Below are 18,720 nucleotides of genomic sequence, written 5' to 3'. Positions count from 1 at the left end.
AATTAACTGATAGTTAAGAGTTTAAGACTCAAATTTTAACCATTTCCCAAAATACCTTAATTAACTTCAATTAGGGGTTTTCAATGGTTGTCTCAAATTAAAGTGCCAACATTTTAGAGCTAAGTGCACACGAGTGTTGCTTTCAGAGTAATTACATCTGTGAAAGGCAAAGAAAGTTGGACTACTTAGTACCCCCCCCCCCCCCCAGTATGTACTGGCAGAATTCTTTTTAATGTAATCAGCAATCAGAGGAATGTGTTAACAGAAAAAATCTAATATATAGAATTATGTTGCGCGTAGTAAACAGCAATGACTCTAAGGTCATGTCCATTGTCAGTTGAAGAAAATACAGTGTTCAAAAACACTTTACAAGAAGTGCTTAATCATTAGAAGAGTTTAAATTTTAAAAAGTAAGCTGAATACAATAACGTTACGAACTGACTGACGAACTGTATGTTCTAAACGTCCTCTCAAATTAAACAAGTCCATCTCATGTCACTAATCAACTTAGTCAAATTGAATAAATATAAGCACATTTTAAAAATGTCAAACTTTTATTATGGTTAGTCAAGAGTAAAATCAAACACAGCTATGAACAAATCATGTTTGCTACCTTCAAGGAGACACCCCAGTCTTTTTACGACTTGTCATGTTTGGGGTGGGGGGGGGGGGCAAAAAACACGTTCCTTTCATTCACTTGCCAGTCAGTTGGCCCTGCAGGTCTGACAAGTCTCAACGTATTCCTCCACCTTGTCAGTCAGTCACACACAACGCATCCTCAGGCACAGCCCAGTAGAAAACAAACACTCTTAGGGCATCGTTTTGTCCCTGCATATGTGTGCGCTTCATGCGGAACATGCTATCTATCAGTGGATTCGTGGAACTCAGAGGACTTGTACAGTCTGGAAGCCATTGATACTGACGGACACTGGGGAATGGAAAAGCTTGTGCTTGGAAAATCGGTCGTATGACTTCAGAGAGAGAGTATCCCCTAATGTTTGTCACCTCTCTCAAATCTGCACACTGACTGAAACAAAATATGAAGGCGATTGGCAGCTATGGAGGCTGTAACACTATGCTAGTGTCTGAATGGCAACAGAGGAGTAGCTTATTCAAAGTATTGACTGTGTCGACACACCTACATTACGGACTTCAGGATCTCTGTATAAATCCATACGCTGAAGTGGTGCTTTGTCAAAGTTGATAGGTTCCGTGTAAACAAGATAGCATGTTGATGGGCCATGTTACTGCCATGTTGCGTAATATGTGTGTAAGAGGCTCAAGACACACACGTTTAAGATTTCATCATTGATTTTTTATTATTATGCCTGACTAGTACATAAACAACCCCGTTAAAGCTGTTGATGTGAACTTCTACACCTTTTGATAAGGCAGCATTTGCTGTTTGGATTGGGAAGCATTTCATATGTGAGTGTCAAGTCTAAATAGAGCTCATTGTGTCATCATTATGTTCATGATAGATTTGACACTAGTTCTATGGACATGAGCTTTTCATATGTCAGTAACGCAAGCACAGCGAGTGATGGGGGAGGGTAAAGCTACTTGGCTCTTTACACTGAGGTCTTTGTGAGCCTGAGTGTTATGTTAACGCAGCTATGTACAGAGAAGAAAAGGCGGACCGTGTGTATGTGAAATGTATGTCTGTTTAGGATGAATGGTTCACGGGTTTCAGCGAGGGGAGGGGGGCGACTGAGGAGAAAGTGGGAGGTGCTGAGTATCATTACCCATCCCCCTCGTGTATATGCTGTCATCACTCTGCTTCTATGTTTGTGTGTGTTTAGAGGTTTCTGTACCAGTTTGTGCTGGTGGGTGGGTGGGGGGCGGGGTCTTATATCGAGGAGGCTGCTTTTGCTTTTTACCTGAGGAGCTGATAGTGACTTGTCGTCATGACAACGTAAACATATAATATACTCATTTAGCAGTTTTCTTCTATGGGTATCTGGGTGTGAGGATTACTTTTGGGAATCTGGAAAAGCATGTATGTAGTTACAAGGCAGACATTGACCCACCAGACACACACTGACACATGGACACATGCACACACAAAAATACACGTACTCGTGCACACAGCTTGCACTTCTGTGTTGCAAAACTCTGTTGATAAAGAGACTCACAGTGCAAATTGCAGCTTAACAATTTACATAAACTGTGTGTGGGGCACGATAAACTGTGCACAGGGGTTGACCAGAAACCATTGCTTCAAAAGTTGATCCCCACCCTGCTCTGCTCACATGAACATTCAACATATGTTGAGCCCCCAGATGAGGGGGTGTTAGGGAGCGTTTCATGAACAGAGCATATTTGTCTGCATATTATTGGAGAACCAGGAACTTGGTTGTTGTGCATGTTTGGTGTATTTATTTAATTTACATACACAGTTTTCTTTGTAAAATCAAGTAAGTTGGCGACCACCCCAAATTTTGATAACTTCTTGAAGTCACGTAAAATTGGGGGAAAACTGCTGAAAGTGAAAGCAAACTAATGACAATTAAGAAGGGGTAACCAGCTGATTCAGCAACTGCTCGTCATTCATAACACAGCTCTTCTGCATCATGAATGTGTTTCTTGTTCTTTGCCCAGGGAGGAGTCCCCCCCAACTTTCCTGCCACATTCTGTCTACATTTTTACTTTCCACTATTCACACACACAAAAACCTCTCCCTTGCATAGCTTTCTCGATGATTGCTGGAAAAACAAGAATGTGTGCTCAGTGTGGAAACTGACTGTGTCTATATAAAGGACCAAAGGTGAAATGTGCTGCATTTGCATATAACGATGTGTTCACGTGCTTGGAGAATAACTATTTGACTGCATTTCCATGCTACTTGGTGAGTGTTTGTATATGAGACCACATGCATGTGTGTGGCTAACGTGAACGTGCATGTGCAAAAAGTGTGCGCGCGCGCGTGTCTGAAGCAGATGTCCCGTGTACTGTTCGAGACTGGCTGCTCTTTGTTGCTGCTCCCTCGTGCAGACTGGCCGAGCCACGTGCTGCTCCGTCTGCAAGGACAAGCCACGCCCCATGCGCTGTAATCTGTCAATTGAAGCAGCCAAGTCCCGCCCCCAAAGAAGATCAACTCCGCCTCTTGGTTGATGACGCAGCTTACTCGGGCATACTTAGCATGCTTTCCTCCCTCTCTCTACACACTAGCTGTGACTGGATCACACAGATCAACATATTATTGAGCAATATTCCCCTCGCCAACTCTCCACATGTTCAAGATAAGGATTGTTGCTGAAAAGTGATTCCTGTTTTTCCATACTAGGCCGGAATTAAGAGAAAACAGAAGCATAAATAAACAAGATGAACTCGGGGCCGGAATACATAGGCTACTTAGTATGAAAACATTGTCTATTATTTAGCAGGCACATTTTGAAGAGTCTTGTGTAATGTTTATGCAGTAAAACCTCGTAAAATATGAACATTGTCAAAACAATCTGTGTCCACGCAGAAATGCGAAAAACAACTCCAACAACAAAAAGGAGAAAATGGGAAAAAAAGGCATGTCAAGCCAATAGCAAAATTGCACTAACTGCTTGTCCTCCTTGCTTGTCTTTGAAAACGGAGTAAAGCTGGCAAAAGTATTCTGTGTCTCAATTATAGTATTGTGGTGCCTTTACTTGCAAGTTGAATTTGTTCTGTGACCACAATCGTAACTCATAACACTCATTTCGCAAATCAGCTTTCTGGAAGTGTTTCAGAGCTGACGCAGTAAACTGTCGTAAATCGTTTTTTGGAAATGGTAATATATTTGCCTGTGAGTATTGTTATAATGTCTGTACTTGTGTTGTGCTTTTTGTGTTCAAATATCTGACTTAATGGCTTTAAAGGTTCTAACATTAACACACCAACATCAATGCTGTCTGTCTGTTCGCCTGTGAATAGTGATTTGTTTTTTGTGTTGGCATCAAGTTAAGTGTTGGTTTTAAATTAAATGTTATTAACTGGGAGAGGCAAATGGTTTGATGAAGTTTATTTTTACATGTTTATAGATTTGTTCATTATTTGACACATTGCTGCTTGTTGTGACTTTAGTTGACAGAAGCTACTCTTAGAGAAGTGTTATGCAGTGAAATAAACTCAAAGACCGCCACAAAAGTTTTCCGCAATTGACTTAATATACTTCTGCATGCCCGACTGAACATTTTAACATGTTCTTCATTTTATCCAAATATTTTGAGTGTAGTAACATTTATGTTTTCAAAAACTTTAACAAGTTGTTTACATGAGAAAAGTCTATATAAAATCAAGTTTTGGACAGTAAATTAGTTTACACAGCCATTGCGACTTTCTGCTTTCAGATAATTGGATGCATGGTGACATTAGCGCAACAGCAACATTTGCTTTCAACACAATTATATGGGAAGTGAGTTTCAAGAGTTTAACTTTACGTTGATGTTGCACATGGTTACTCCTCTAATACTATGGTAGACACAGATATACAGTACTTTAAATTTCCCTCCTTGTAGACAGGAAAACAAATTGGGAAAAGCAGAGAAAATGCTAGCTGGTGAAAGTGGCTATTGCGTGCATCCAAAAGCTGAAAGCGGTTGTCTCTGAAAGACGCGACTGTTTTGACAACATGTTTTATGGATGCAAAAGAAAAAAAACATTCCCCTTCACTACCCTCCTACCCCGGGAGGCATTTTGAAATTATGAGCTGTTTTTCTGGCTCCAAAACTACATTGTCATGTAAAGGAGGGCCCAAATTACTGCTTTTACAGTTAACAACACTCCTCAGTATCTGTATAAGAACAATGGACCCAGTTAAGATGAATGACAACTGGTTTTATGCAGCGTTTGAAAGTGATAAACAACTCCAACCTCTACTCCAAAACAATCAATAAATCATCCTGGCTGGGAAGTATCTTACAAACAACCTTGCGCAATGAGTCTATAATTTCCATTTCTCAATTATTGTGGAATCCCCCTTGACAAATATGTTTATACTGTATTGTGGAGCCACACCCGACTCACCTGCAATCTACTCCCCTGCTGGTTTTCTCACTGGGAAAAACAGTCTATTTTTTTTAACCTCAAGGCCAAACTGCCTGCTGTTTTACATCAATGTCAACATTGGTGGTGTACAAGTTCATGGGTTGATTGTTATCATTAAACACAGCAGGGACATTTGACATTTACATGTTTTATGGCTTGTTATGGTTTATTTATTTATTAAAAATACTGACATTCTTTCAGTGAAATTAAAGCCCATTTTGTAAATGTCCACATGATCAAATATTTACTTCTGTCAGCAACTACATGCAGCGTAACACATCAAATCTATGACTTTGTGTTATTTTTCTGATCTCCTTTATGAGTTACAAAACAAACAGATCTGCTGTTTGCGCTATCGCTGATGCAGGAAATTTTGTGGGGCTCAGTAGTGTCTTATCATGATGGCTGCGAGTCAGTCATTTATGGCTACAAATTGTTTCTCGACTTTTGCTGATAAACTTGCCATGCAGCAGTGACACACTGCACTTCTTGTTCCTACTTGGTACACCATGTCATTCATCATGGCTATCAAAACAAGAAAGAAACAAAAACAGATTTTGATTAGATGTGATGCAATCTTGTGGGTGAGAATGGTTTTTGACCAGGATGGCCTTTTTGACTAAATGTAATGCTAAGGCTTCATGCAGCTCCTGAACAGGATAAAGGGCATTAAAAATTGATGGATGGGTGCCATCTTCCTTTAAAATACGGTTAATCAAAATGTGGTAATAAAACTTGACACCATTTTAAACTTAACACAGCACAGCATCCCATGGTATCATAATTACTTTACAAATATGTGTATTTACACACAAGTGAGCACAACACAATCTCTTCTTCTGAGACGAATGAGATAGAGTGTAATTATGTCTCATATTGTTGCCGTACACAGATCCCGGCACTCAAAATGCACTTTATAAACACATTATTAATATTGGACTTTAGAATGTATTCATTTATGTGAGCGAAGGCCATTTAAGAGCAAACTTTTAAAATGTCACCTCATTTTGCACAAATAGGGAATGGATTAAAAATCAATCAATATAAAGGAGAGAACATTTTATACTAAAAGCACAATTGAAAGTACCTGTTCAGATGATGGATGGATGGATGGACGGATGGACGGACGGATAGATGGATAGTTAGATGGATGGATATACTTTAAAGAACAGGAAACAATGAACAAAATTAAACCTAAACACTATGATTGATTACAATTTCCTGTCTGTGTGGTCAGCAACCAGAGCAATGATGTGACTTTACAGTCAGTATCTATTACCATCTATCTATTACCTGTCAGCTGCAATATACAGTGCCTGGAAATCACTCTGCTCAGATGGCCTTGACAGCTTCCTTCATCAAGATTCCCTCGTAGCTGCTGCTAAGTTTAGAAAGAGGGAATATATATAACATACACAAGACTCGTCTTTCCTCCATGACACAAACACACACGCCTGCCGGCAACATTTATTTTTTTACGTCACACGTGCACAAGCTATCAAAAAATAACCAGGAGGACATAGTTTAAATTGGTGCAACAGCGCCTCCTTTTGGCTCATGAGTATTAGACTCAACTCTACACGTTTCACATAAATACTATACAGTACTTGTATGTAATTTTTAGGCAGTCTAGGGGGGAGTCGGGGGACCGACAAAAATACACATACTCGACATAACGACAGTTGATCATAAATTTTGAAATACAGGATTTAAAGAAACTGAAAACTGCGGAGCAGAATGAGGTCAGATTGTTGGAAATCTGCAGAAACAGAAAAATGCAGAATAGCTGATGGATATTGATGCTGGACTGATTCTTGACAAATACATTTTGTAGAACTAAACAAAATTTAAATGAAATTAATATTATCAGCCTGTCAAACACCACAATAAATGCATACTTACATACACAGCCTAACCTCCTAAAGTAACTTTTTTTTAAACTGCATGTTATATCACATTGGTTGCTTATTCGGCACGTGTTAATTTTACTGTCTGTGTTTAATTGTACAGTAAGTCTAGACCTATATCATGGAGCCTTCACAACACATCCAAAAGTGGTCCCTTTTTCATGTTCCTTTCTAGTATGTTTATATGTTTATTGAACATATAAACCAGCAACAGAAATACTGCAATTAAAATACAAATATTTAATAGAAAAGTTTATTTTATTTTATTTTACATACATAATCATCATAAAGCACAGCTTACATGTTCAAAAGGGAGTAGGAAGAATAAAAAAACAAACGTATCGAGTCCTACCCCCTTATAAAAGAAAGCAAACAAACAAACACAAACTTACACATAAACAGCTGCACTTATACGTGCATCGATATGCATTTAGTTGATAAGCAGACCTTTTTATAGATATATAAATCAGCACATACATTTTTAATCGCACTCTATTTTCTACATTTGTATTGACTTATACCTGATTTAAATAGTGTTGTTCTACTTTGTTTTTATAACAACACAATTTAAATAATGTTTAAGTATGATCAGTACCTAGAGAATTAAATCCAAATTTAAAATAATTAAGTCCTGAAGATCCAATCCAATAATTCAAGCAAGCAGGATTAGATTTGCAAGTCATTAATGAAAACATGCATGTAGGTAAAAGGAAGCCAGTAAGCAAAGACAGAAAAATATATAATAACCATGAAAAAAAACATGTTTTGAAGAATGTTTTGTGTCTCATACAGTGGAGCCATTATTTGACATAAACAAGCCTCACACTGGCATTGACCTTCTGCTCCCACAGTGCTCTTGTTTTTACGCACACTTTTACACACTGCTGTGACACGCACACACACATATCACAATGCATAAAGGCAGTCATAACTGTTTTGAATTATTGATTGGCAGTGAATTGTGAGGCTCTAAAGTTTCCAGGATGTCATTGTCTGTGTTTTGGGTCAATGGGTGGCAAGGAAAAAGTGAACTTCTCATGCGAGATGCTCATCATAGACCTCCCTCTCGCTATGCACATATGCACACACTGTTTGTTGTCATGGCAGTGTGTTCATCCACTTTGCAGTAGAAGAAAACAGCTTCATTTTCATCTCGCATGCTGACTGAGCTCTCTGGACCTTGGGTCACTCGGAGGTCGAGAACCATGAGAGGAAGATGCCTCGTGACAAACTGATCACTACTCAGGATGACAGTAAGTACATGCCTCTTTATGTCTTTGTGATCAACTTATTAGTTGTTTTTTTTGTAACACTTTGATAAGAAGGACAATTGAAAGGATAAATTCAACATTTTATGCACAGAAAGACCCTTTACCTTGCAGTGGGGCCATGATAAACTATATTTGCTTTCCCTTTCCAATCTCAATTGTTAAATTGATGTTAGGATAGGTACTTTTGGCTGAACCTTTGCTGCTGCCCTGCAGCCCTTTCAGTCACCCCATCTCACTTCATTAGACTATTGTTTGTATCTACACCCCTCTGATGCACACATCCCTAATGACTCGGGACACCGTCATGACTCTAGTTTCACTATTAGTACATACCAAAGGGCTGATCTCTTCAATGTGTCTTGGTTTTCACTTTATGCGCCTTTATTCAAGATAATGCTATGTCAGTAGCCTACTGCATTGTGATTGTAGAAATTAACTCATTTTAGGGAATTTAAGTCAGCTGTTGAAAGCAAAATCAGTAAGCATGAAAATGACAATCCACATGTGAAATCAGAACAGTTGACAAAAATAAACCCCCGCCAAAAAAAAGAAGAAGACAATCTTGCACATTTTTAGTAATTTGTCAGTTTGCTTCAACCGGCTTTAGTTTTATATTAACAAACAGAAAATATATTGAGAGCAAAAATGTATTCTGGGTGTTACAGCATACTAATTCCATCTCATTTGCATATTATCAAAAACTGTCATAGTGTAACAAATGATGGCAATGGCTTGCAGTTTGTCATGTTTGAGTTATATTGTTACCTGCAGTAATTTGTAATATTTGATTGATTAATATCACACTTTGTAACATAAACAAAATACAATAAAATACAAACATCTGCTATGTAATGTAATGTAATGTATGCAGTATCAATACTGCACACCCCAAACATTTTACCTACTCAATCAAGATGCATGGTTTCAAATATGATGATGATGATGATTTTTATTCTATTTTAAATAATACAGTATTGCTAATTCATCTCTTATGGTCACTCTTTTAGTTCACATTGGACTGGATACAGGTAAGGGCATCTTTATACCTATACTATTGCATATCCTAGAGCAGAGGTGGGCAATCTCGGTCCTCGAGGGCCGGAGTCCTGCAGGTTTTGGAGGTTTCTCAAGTCCAACACAAGCTGATTCCAATCAACCGGATCGTTATCAGGCTTATGCAGAGCTTGCTGATGAGCTGATCATTTATCAGCTGTGTTGGAGAAGGGCAACATGCAAAACCTGCAGGACTCCGGCCCACCTTTGTCCTAGAGATTAGTCCATTCACTTGACATCCAGTGCCGTTGACTGATGTTTAAGTTGACATTATGTGACAAATAAAGCCTTTTGTTCGTCAGGTGCAAGTGCAACATTAACATACGTTTACTTATACTGCAGGTGATGAAGATGATATTTGCACTATACCAGAGGAACATAAGCGAAAGAAAACTGAAAAAAAGAAGCAGGATAGCCAAAGACAGAAAAAGACGGGGAATGGAAAGAAGAAAAAACGTGCAAGAGACACTCAAGAGGAGTTGGTGGACAGATCAGAGACGAAAGAAAGAGGCAAGAAGACGAGAGGAACCAGTCATGAAAATAGATCCACAAAAGAGATTGAGAAGAAATACAAAGCAAACAAAGCAAAAAAGAACCTTAAAAATAAACAAATAGGAGAAAAGGCGAAGGAGGTGAGGGGAGCGAATGATAAAGATGTCAAGAGGAAAAAGAAACATGAAAGTTCCCAAGTAGAAGAAAGAAAAGAGAATGTTTGCAAGCGTGAGAAGGAGAAAAAAAACAAAGTAAAGACAAAAAAGCACAAGAAAATAATTGAAACAAGGTAAAATAATTTATCCTTTCTTTTTTAAAACAAAAATAATATATTCTCGTAGTGCATCCGTGAAAAATACAAACAATTATATCTCAGTTCGGAGCAGGAGACAAGTGAGGAAGACAACAGTGAGGAAGAAGAGAGCGATGAAGATGAGTTGAGACCCGAGTCTCTGACAGCAGAGGAGCTCCAAGAGCTAAAAGAGGAAGTGGACGAGAGGAAAAAATCGATCCAGACTCTCAGAGGAAAGCCGTGGTCGATGAAAAAGAAGCTGTTCACCTTACGGTAACTCTTCAGAGCAGTCACGGGTCAACCTAGTGACCTTATTTCATCTGGAGTGAAGTCATCTTCTTAATTCCAGGGAGTCTCAGGAGTTTGTCGAGAACTATGAGGGGGCCTTGGGCAAAGGGAAAGGTCAAAAGTTCTACGCATACAAGATCATGATGGCCAAGGTAAGAGGGCAGCGACTGTAAATGAAACCTACATTTTGTTTAAAACAATCTTGGGAATAGAGGTAACTATATGGATTGAAAATATGTATTTATTATATCTTAAAGCAACAGGGAAGTAGAACGTTTTGTTGTCATTGCTATTCTCTGCTGTGTAAAGCATCTTAGAGTGTCCAAATAAGCGCAATATAAATTCGGTGAATTATTATTATTATTATTATTATTATTAAAAATCAGATTTTAGAAACTAATTGTTTGGCATGCATGTCTGTTTACCACAAAACAAGGTATGAGATACATGCTAAAACACTCCCAACATTTCTAGTTAATTGCCCTGAAATAAAAAAAACTAACAAATATGCAAAATAACCAATTACTTTCATAATTAATATTCTCAAAGTTAGCCAAAAAGTAGCAAAATGTAAAAAGTATCTTGAAAGTTCCACTTCTTTGCAACCCTCCTCGCCAGCCACAATATTACGTACATTTGCATTTTCTAGGGAGATACAATAAAAGAACGGTAGAAAAAAAAGTATAAAATTGTGCCTTTACTATATTTACTTTGTTTTCATTGACACTGTCACAGAGGAAACTCTTTAACAACACGCTTAATGTTGTGGCTGGTCCTTGCAATGTAAAAGCACTATTACTGTAAAATTCTTAGGTTAGTCTATATTTTGGTTGTTTCATGAGAGGGCTATACATAAAGAAAAAGGCAAATTCTGTACAATAACAAACACATTGTTAAATTAATAGCTCTCTGATTCTGTAAATCAAAACTGAACATCTTTGTAAATGCTTCATATTTACTACAAGTCTGGTATTGGATCCCATTAGATCCTCATCTGTTCTAAGAAATGTCCAATGAGTTGTATTTTAGAATGGCTATGGCTACTCAGTGGAGTTGAAGAATTTATTGATAATCCAGATTAAGATTTCTTTCGACCTGCTTTCGAGTGTTATATAGTGATTTCTTTCCCTTCCAATTTTAGAAATGGATGAAGTTTCAACGAGACTTTGAAAACTTCAAAACTGCTTGCATCCCATGGGAGATGAAAATCAAAGAGATTGAAAGTAAGTCACAAATGCGTAGTTTAACATTAGTTGTAGCGCATTAGCAGCCTTCAAGTGAGCATTAAAGCATTTAGTGTTATTTAGTATCATTTTTTCCTTCCTATGCGCTGAACATCACAGGTCACTTTGGCTCTTCTGTTGCCTCTTACTTCATCTTCCTGAGGTGGATGTACGGCATCAACATGATCTTGTTTGGACTGACTTTTGGCCTGGTCATGGTGCCAGAGGTTTGTTTCATTGTGTGTGTGTTTGAGTGTCTTTTTCATGTTGCTGTTCTCTCTATTTTTGTACATTAGGCGTTAATGGGGCGACCCTATGGCAGCATCTCAAGAAAAACAGTCCCGAGGCCTGAGGAGGGGAGCGCCATGGACTTTGCTGTCTTGTGGGACTTCGGGGTCAGTTTACCTCTTTATGTCACATAATGTCACTTGTATTAGCTCATATGGATTCAAACATGCATCTGCAGGGTTACGCCCAGTACTCTGTCCTCTTCTATGGTTACTACAATGACCAGCGTGCCATTGGCTGGCTCAAGTTTCGTATGCCTTTGTCGTACTTCCTAGTTGGAGTAGGAACAGTGGCCTACAGCTACATGGTAGTCATTAGAACGTGAGTTTATTCCTACTGCATATACAGTATATTAATGTATGATTATGATGAAAATGCATCTTGTCTCCAATAAAAGGATGGCCCGTAATTCAAATGAGACCGGTGTCGGAGATGATAACAGCTTTAATTTCAGTTGGAAAATGTTCACAAGTTGGGATTACCTGATAGGGAATGCCGAAACTGCAGATAATAAATTTGCCTCAATCACCACCAGCTTCAAGGTGTGTTGGTGTTGATGTTTACATTTATGTAATAGTTAACGCACAGAAATATTTCAAGCCTAACTTTTATTTAAGATTCATGCAGTTTATTTACATAACAAATTCTCATTCACTTAAAAAAAAAAATAATTTGAACAAAAACCTACCAAATAAAATTTACATCATACATAGTCATTTGTCTAATAAACCCTATTTATTTGAAATGCATAATCCTCAAGTTTATGTATTTAGTATTAATAACGTATAATTAGCTTTTAAATACTCTCATTATTATTAATTTAGAGTAATTATACTTCATCAATACTAAATACATAAACCTGAGGATTATGCATGTCAAATAAATAGGCTTTATTAGACTAATGAATATGTATAATTTAAGCTTTATTTGGTAGGTTTGTGTTAAAATTATGTATATAAAAAAGTAAATGGGAATTTGTCATGTAATTTTTTTTTAACATACATCTTAAGTTAGGCTTGAAATATTTCAGTGAGTGAAGAGGTTAATAACTACCTTGATTATCACTTCTGCTGCTTTGCCAGGAAGCCATCTTAGAAGAGCAAGAGAGCCGTAAGGACGACAACATCCATCTGACGCGCTTCCTGCGAGTGCTGGCCAATTTCCTGGTGTTGTGCTGCCTAGCAGGAAGTGGATACCTCATTTACTTTGTCGTGCGGCGCTCTCAGAAATTTGCTCTTGATGGACTGGAAAATCATTCCTGGTGGGAAAGGAATGAGGTGCAAATGAAAGCATTAACCATGGAATGACTGATATAGGAACTTTTTTTTACTGTTAGATTAGAAAACACACACATTACAGCATTAGGTTCATATTAACAATATCCAATTAGAATGTTTTAGTTCATAGGCGAGGCTGTAAATTAGAAATGTCATGCAGTCATGAGCTACGATAACAAAACCGCAAATAAGACCATATTGCTAAATACAGTAAATAGCCATCTTACAGTCTCAGTCAAATCTGAGCATTAATAGTAAAGACTGACATTCTGACGCAGACATTCCAACATCAATACAGTGTAATTGAAAACAAAACAAAAACAATACTACCTAAATAATTTTTATACAGTTTCTTTACATTTGCAATGTAGAACATTCGGTTAATTTGTCCACCTCCATAGGGCATAACAGGCTGCTTCTCCCCCCCCCCCAGGTAAATATGGTCATGTCATTACTGGGGATGTTTTGCCCTATGCTGTTTGACATAATTAGCACCCTGGAGAACTACCACCCTCGAGTCGCCCTGCAGTGGCAGCTGGGACGCATCTTTGCTCTCTTCCTGGGAAACCTCTACACGTTCATCATTGCACTCATGGATGAGATCAACCTCAAAGTGAGGATTGTTGTATGTACATGATAGGCACTTTATTGAAGTGTCAGATCAGGAGTGTATGTTTGTTTCAGAGGGAAGAGGAAAACATAGTAAAGTTTAATATAACGCAGTGGGAAGCAAGTTTTTACAACGTCACTCTATCAGGGAACAGTACTGCGCCACCTGCTGTTAATCCTGCCGATGTGCCACGCGGGCCCTGCTGGGAGACCATGGTGGGGCAGGTTAGACGCTGTACTGTACACCTAACATGACATGCAGCATTAAGAAAATAATCTCTTGCATTTCCACAAACTAATGGGACTCAGTGCTTTTGAGCAACGGCAGATGCATGGTCCTTTGCAGGAGTTTGTGCGGCTCATCATATCGGACACCATAACAACCTACGCCACATTGCTTGTTGGTGATTTTCTGAGAGCTGTGCTTGTTCGTTTTCTCAACTACTGCTGGTGCTGGGACTTGGAGGCCGGATTTGTAAGTCAGCATTTTCTACCTGCCTCCTGAAATGTCTACAGAGGCTTTGAAAATACGAGTCAGGAGACTATTTTTCTTCATTGTCTTTTTCCTCTGCACTTTCTGAAAGCCATCATACTCTGAGTTTGATGTCAGTGGGAATGTCCTTGGCTTGATCTTCAATCAAGGAATGATATGGTAGGAGACAGGGTGTATTTTTTAAATACAGTAATGAAGAAAACTGTAAGGGAAGAGGTGAAATATATCGAGAATAAAATTTAAGGTCGACTGGGGCTTGTTGGGTAATTTACCATTACCTTCTCCAGACAGACAACTAAAACATGGAATGCTAGTTCACTTCCTTTCTATGGTCAGGGATCGTGTCCTGAATAGCATCTTGTGAGCTAAGATGAGTGTCAATTAACCATTTTGCACAACCCTAAGTATGTTAACTTTATATTAGGGTTGTCAGGCGATTATATAAAATGTACACTAAAATATTTTTTTCTGTTTTCATGCTCTTGTTAACATAAAAGTGGAAAACAATGTTAAACTACTAGAAATATGGCTGCATATTTTAGTAATTCATACATAAATTTCATAATAATTCATAAAATTAAGTTAAAATAAAACAAGGTGTATTGTACTGCAAAAAAAACTAGTGCCATATTGATTTGCGTTAACTTGAGGTTATTTTGCTGCCACTAGATGGCATTATTGCATTTATAAGGCATTGGTGACAGCTCAGTGCATTTTTCTTTTAATATTAAGAGCTATCTAATCTTTAACATGAAGTAGCTTGTGAAATTCACATTAAAAAAATTGTAAAATACAACTTGGTCTCAGTCTCCACAAATATATGCATTATTATTAAATTTATTATTGCTAAATTTGGACATGGACGTGTCTGCTGCATTGCGTCTGGAATTCCCCCAGTATAGGCTTTCCAAGTAAGTGGCGGTCATTAATCATTTGTTTAAAAAATTGTGGTGGTAAAGGAGATTTAAATGAACACAAAATTGCCGCACAAATTTTGACACCCCTACTTTATATATTTTGAAACAAATATATCCCGGGGCAGCATGGTGGCACATTGATTACCACGTCACGTGTGCAGGGTTAAATTTCGGCTCTGGCCTCTGTGTGGAGTTTGCATGTTTTCCTCGTGCCTGCGTGGGTTTACTCCGGTTTCCTTCCATATTCCAAAAAACATGCATGGTAGGCCGATTGGCCACTCCAAATTGTCCGTTAGTGTGATCTAAGTGTGATTGTGGATGCAAATGGTTGTTCGTCTAAGTGTGCGCTGTGATTGGCTGGCGAGCAGTTAAGGGTGTACCCTGCCTCTCGCCCATTGGCAGCTGAGATAGGCTCCAGCATGCCCAAGACCCTCGTGAGGATAAGCGGTTCGGAAAATGAATGGATGGATATATCCCTGTCATTGTGTACATTCATACTTTCTTCTAGGATGGGTGCCTTCTATGCTCCCTGTCTGCCCGCCCTTAATGTCCTCCGACTCCACGTGTCCATGTATCTTCAGTGCTGGGCCGTCATGTGCTGCAACGCGCCGCAGGAAAGAGTCTTCAAAGCCTCTCGTTCCAACAACTTCTACATGGCCATGCTACTGGTCATCCTCTTCCTGTCCACTCTCCCTGCAATGTATACCATTGTCACAATCCCTCCATCTTTTGATTGTGGCCCATTCAGGTAATGAATGCATTCTATTTAAAAAGCGGGTCACGGGTATTCATTCACTTTTCTTTCTCTCCATAGTGGCAAGAATCGTATGTTTGATGTAATCCACGAGACTATAGAGTCAGATTTTCCAGCTTGGTTTGGAAAAGTGTTCAGCTATGCCTCAAATCCTGGACTGATTCTACCCTTCATGTTGTTGATGGTGTGAGTAAAATTGACAAAATGTCTTGTGCATAGTATGCTGAATTTCATGTCATGAGGTAAACTACATTTGGTTTTCTGATCACAATGGCTAATCTGGTTGGAGTAGACTTCACTCCAGCGTACTTTCATAGGCAAGTGCATGTGCGCTTGGCGTAAAATTTTCATGCCGGCCAGTTTAGTTGACTGTGTTTGAGAACGGGGCTGATGTGCTTTTTTGGGCGTTCCAATGGACCGAGGGCATTTTCTATTAAAAGTATAACACAATTTGGTGCAATTGATTAAGGCTCAGGCAGACACATTCTGAGCTCCACGGATGGATGTGGTGGATGTCATCATATGCCATTCCTAAATATGATGATGGCATAGGACAATTCATCTAAATAATTATGGAAATCAATGAATTGAACACATTATTATTATTGTTATTATTATTATTATGATTATCTTCAATATATATTTAAAAGCACATCTTTGATCTTGGCACAACTATGGGTGGAGATGGGGAGGGTGGTTGTGACACATGGACGCATGATCGAGGGTGGAAGTCAGTTTCCAAGGGCTTCATTTGTTCTCGATTCTGCATGAACAGTGGGTGCATTAACGAGTTACAGTATTTTCTTATTCAGCAAGAAAACAACATTATTGTGAACGGGTTTAAAAGTCAACAATGTAATCTCACATGTGTCAAGATCCGGTCCTCGAGGGCCTGAGTCCTGCATGTTTTCAAGGTTTCTCTACTCCAACACACCTGATTCAACAATCAGGATAATTATCAGGGGTACCCGCAGAGCTTGCTGATGAGCTTCAATATTAATCAGCTGTGTTGAACGTGAGAAACCTCTAAAACATGCAGGACTCAGGCCCTAGAGAACCAAACTTTGATACCACTGCTCTATCTTATAGGCTGGCCATTTATTACCTGCAGTCCACATCCAAAAGCTACAAAGAAGCAAATGTTGAACTGAAGAAAAAAATACAGATGGTAATTTAATTTTTTTCCCTCCCCGCACCAGGATTTTAGTTTATAAACACATTAGCATAGTGAGCTAGTGGTTAGCATATGTGCATCACCGTTAAGAGTTGGTATGTTCTTCATGTGCTTGAGCCAGGTAATTTGGCTTCCTCCCACATTCCAAACATATGCAATCATGTTAGACTAAGCTGTCCATAGATGTAAATATGAGTGTGAATCAACACTCTGTATAAGTGTTTGCCAGTCATTTTCAGTACTCTTTTGCACAACAACTGTAGTAGTCACAGTGATGCATGGTAGTTGTACTTGTAACAGTAATCCAGCAGATAGCAGCAAAACGATAGCCCATATCTTTATGCACTGTTGTTGTTGTTGGTGTATAAAATTGTATTTCACATCGACAGCGTGTCAAGTTTGTGGTTATTAGGATAATTGTGTTTCGGCTTTAAGCAAAATGAGGAGAACAAGAGAAAGAACAAGCAAGCTGCATTGAAGGCCGCAATGGATTTGGAAGAGGCCAGAAAAGCTGCGTCCGAGGCTACAGAAAAACAAAAGAACAACAAACCTTTGCTGCAACACCCTGAAAGTGAGACACAGAGCAAGAAAATGCTTAATGTTTTTTCATTTTTTTTTTTTTCAAATAAGTTACAGGTTGCTGCATTTCAATATTTGGTGGTCTAATTCCTCCTCCTCCTCTACAGGTGGAAAAGAAAACCATGGTAGATCTCAGAAATCAAATCACGGCAAAAATGGACACAATCCTCCTGCTGTCAGAGACCAAGAACATATTGCAACCACAACCCCTGCCTCTGGAAGTTCTCGCCATCGCAACAATGGGCCTTCTAGGTACCTGCCTGGTTTCCCTCAGCAAAGTGATCAGAAGATACACAGGGTGCCAAGGCTGCAGAGACAATGAGTGAGTGAGCACATGAATTAAAAAAAAAACTTTCCTGAGAAGAAGTGTAAGACAAAAGTCTGTATTAGATGTATTTTGGGGTATTTTTGAGTTCTCTGGTCTCCAGCAGACCAAGTTAAACAATAAAATGGTGTGATTTTTGTCAGCCAAGAGACCATAAGAATCTACTTATCAACGTTGACAGAATAATTGTACAACAATTCATGTACAGCATGTAGAAAACTGTATTATTTGTTTGTGATGGCTGATCTTGTTTTGCCATGCATCAATATTGATAAACTCTTCAAACCTGGACCTATTTTACAAGCTGCATTGTTTGTCATTGTGGCAGAGGACTACATCAGATTACATAACAATCCCAACAAATAAATGACAGTAATCCTGTTGTATATTATACATTGACAGGAACTTTTTTCATGAGAGAGTAAACGTACTGTAAAGGTAGATTCCATTAATACAGTACCGTATTCTATATTTAAATAATCTACACTTTTCTTGCCACCGCTGCCATTTAACTGCATCTTTTGACTTTTGATCGTGCCAGTTTAATTTAGCAATGACCAAGTGTGCCAAGTCCTTAATTGTCAATCCATTCGTCGTGGTCTCCTGAGCTGATCTTCATCATGTTACAGGGATGTCTGACTTGAATCATCTGATAACGGTGCGCTGTCAGATCCAGTGTCCTTGTGGCTGACATGCTGTGTGGTCCTGTCGATCAGCTATTGTTCAGATGACCTGTTAGTCAAACATAGCATGTGTCCA

The 18,720-nt window shown here is 38.7% G+C and overlaps 1 protein-coding gene across 1 annotated transcript; it reads left to right on the top strand.

The window, feature by feature from the left end:
- Positions 1-8,142: 8,142 nt before the first annotated feature.
- On the top strand, positions 8,143-17,958 carry tmc1 (transmembrane channel-like 1). The gene is made up of 19 exons (XM_086076452.1): positions 8,143-8,179; positions 9,593-10,031; positions 10,119-10,307; positions 10,384-10,474; positions 11,464-11,545; positions 11,666-11,772; positions 11,842-11,940; positions 12,012-12,154; positions 12,231-12,375; positions 12,916-13,110; positions 13,544-13,723; positions 13,795-13,944; positions 14,066-14,194; positions 14,304-14,371; positions 15,638-15,877; positions 15,944-16,069; positions 16,973-17,051; positions 17,493-17,628; positions 17,744-17,958. The coding sequence occupies exons 1-19, from the start codon at positions 8,143-8,145 to the stop codon at positions 17,956-17,958; spliced, it is 2,850 nt and encodes a 949-aa protein (XP_085932578.1).
- Positions 17,959-18,720: the final 762 nt, after the last annotated feature.

The sequence above is a fragment of the Leptonotus elevatus genome, chromosome 5 (assembly GCF_054856555.1).
Source record: "Leptonotus elevatus isolate MCC_2025b chromosome 5, RoL_Lele_1.0, whole genome shotgun sequence".
In the NCBI taxonomy this organism is placed as follows: domain Eukaryota; kingdom Metazoa; phylum Chordata; class Actinopteri; order Syngnathiformes; family Syngnathidae; genus Leptonotus; species Leptonotus elevatus.
This window is presented reverse-complemented; position numbering and strand designations above follow the sequence as displayed.

Coding starts and splice junctions, on each gene's coding strand:
- tmc1 (XM_086076452.1), top strand. CDS start 8,143: ATGCCTCGTGACAAACTGATCACTACTCAGGATGACA. Junction 12,155..12,230: donor TACATGGTAGTCATTAGAAC/GTGAGTTTATTC, acceptor CTCCAATAAAAG/GATGGCCCGTAATTCAAATG. Junction 15,878..15,943: donor TTTGATTGTGGCCCATTCAG/GTAATGAATGCA, acceptor TTCTCTCCATAG/TGGCAAGAATCGTATGTTTG.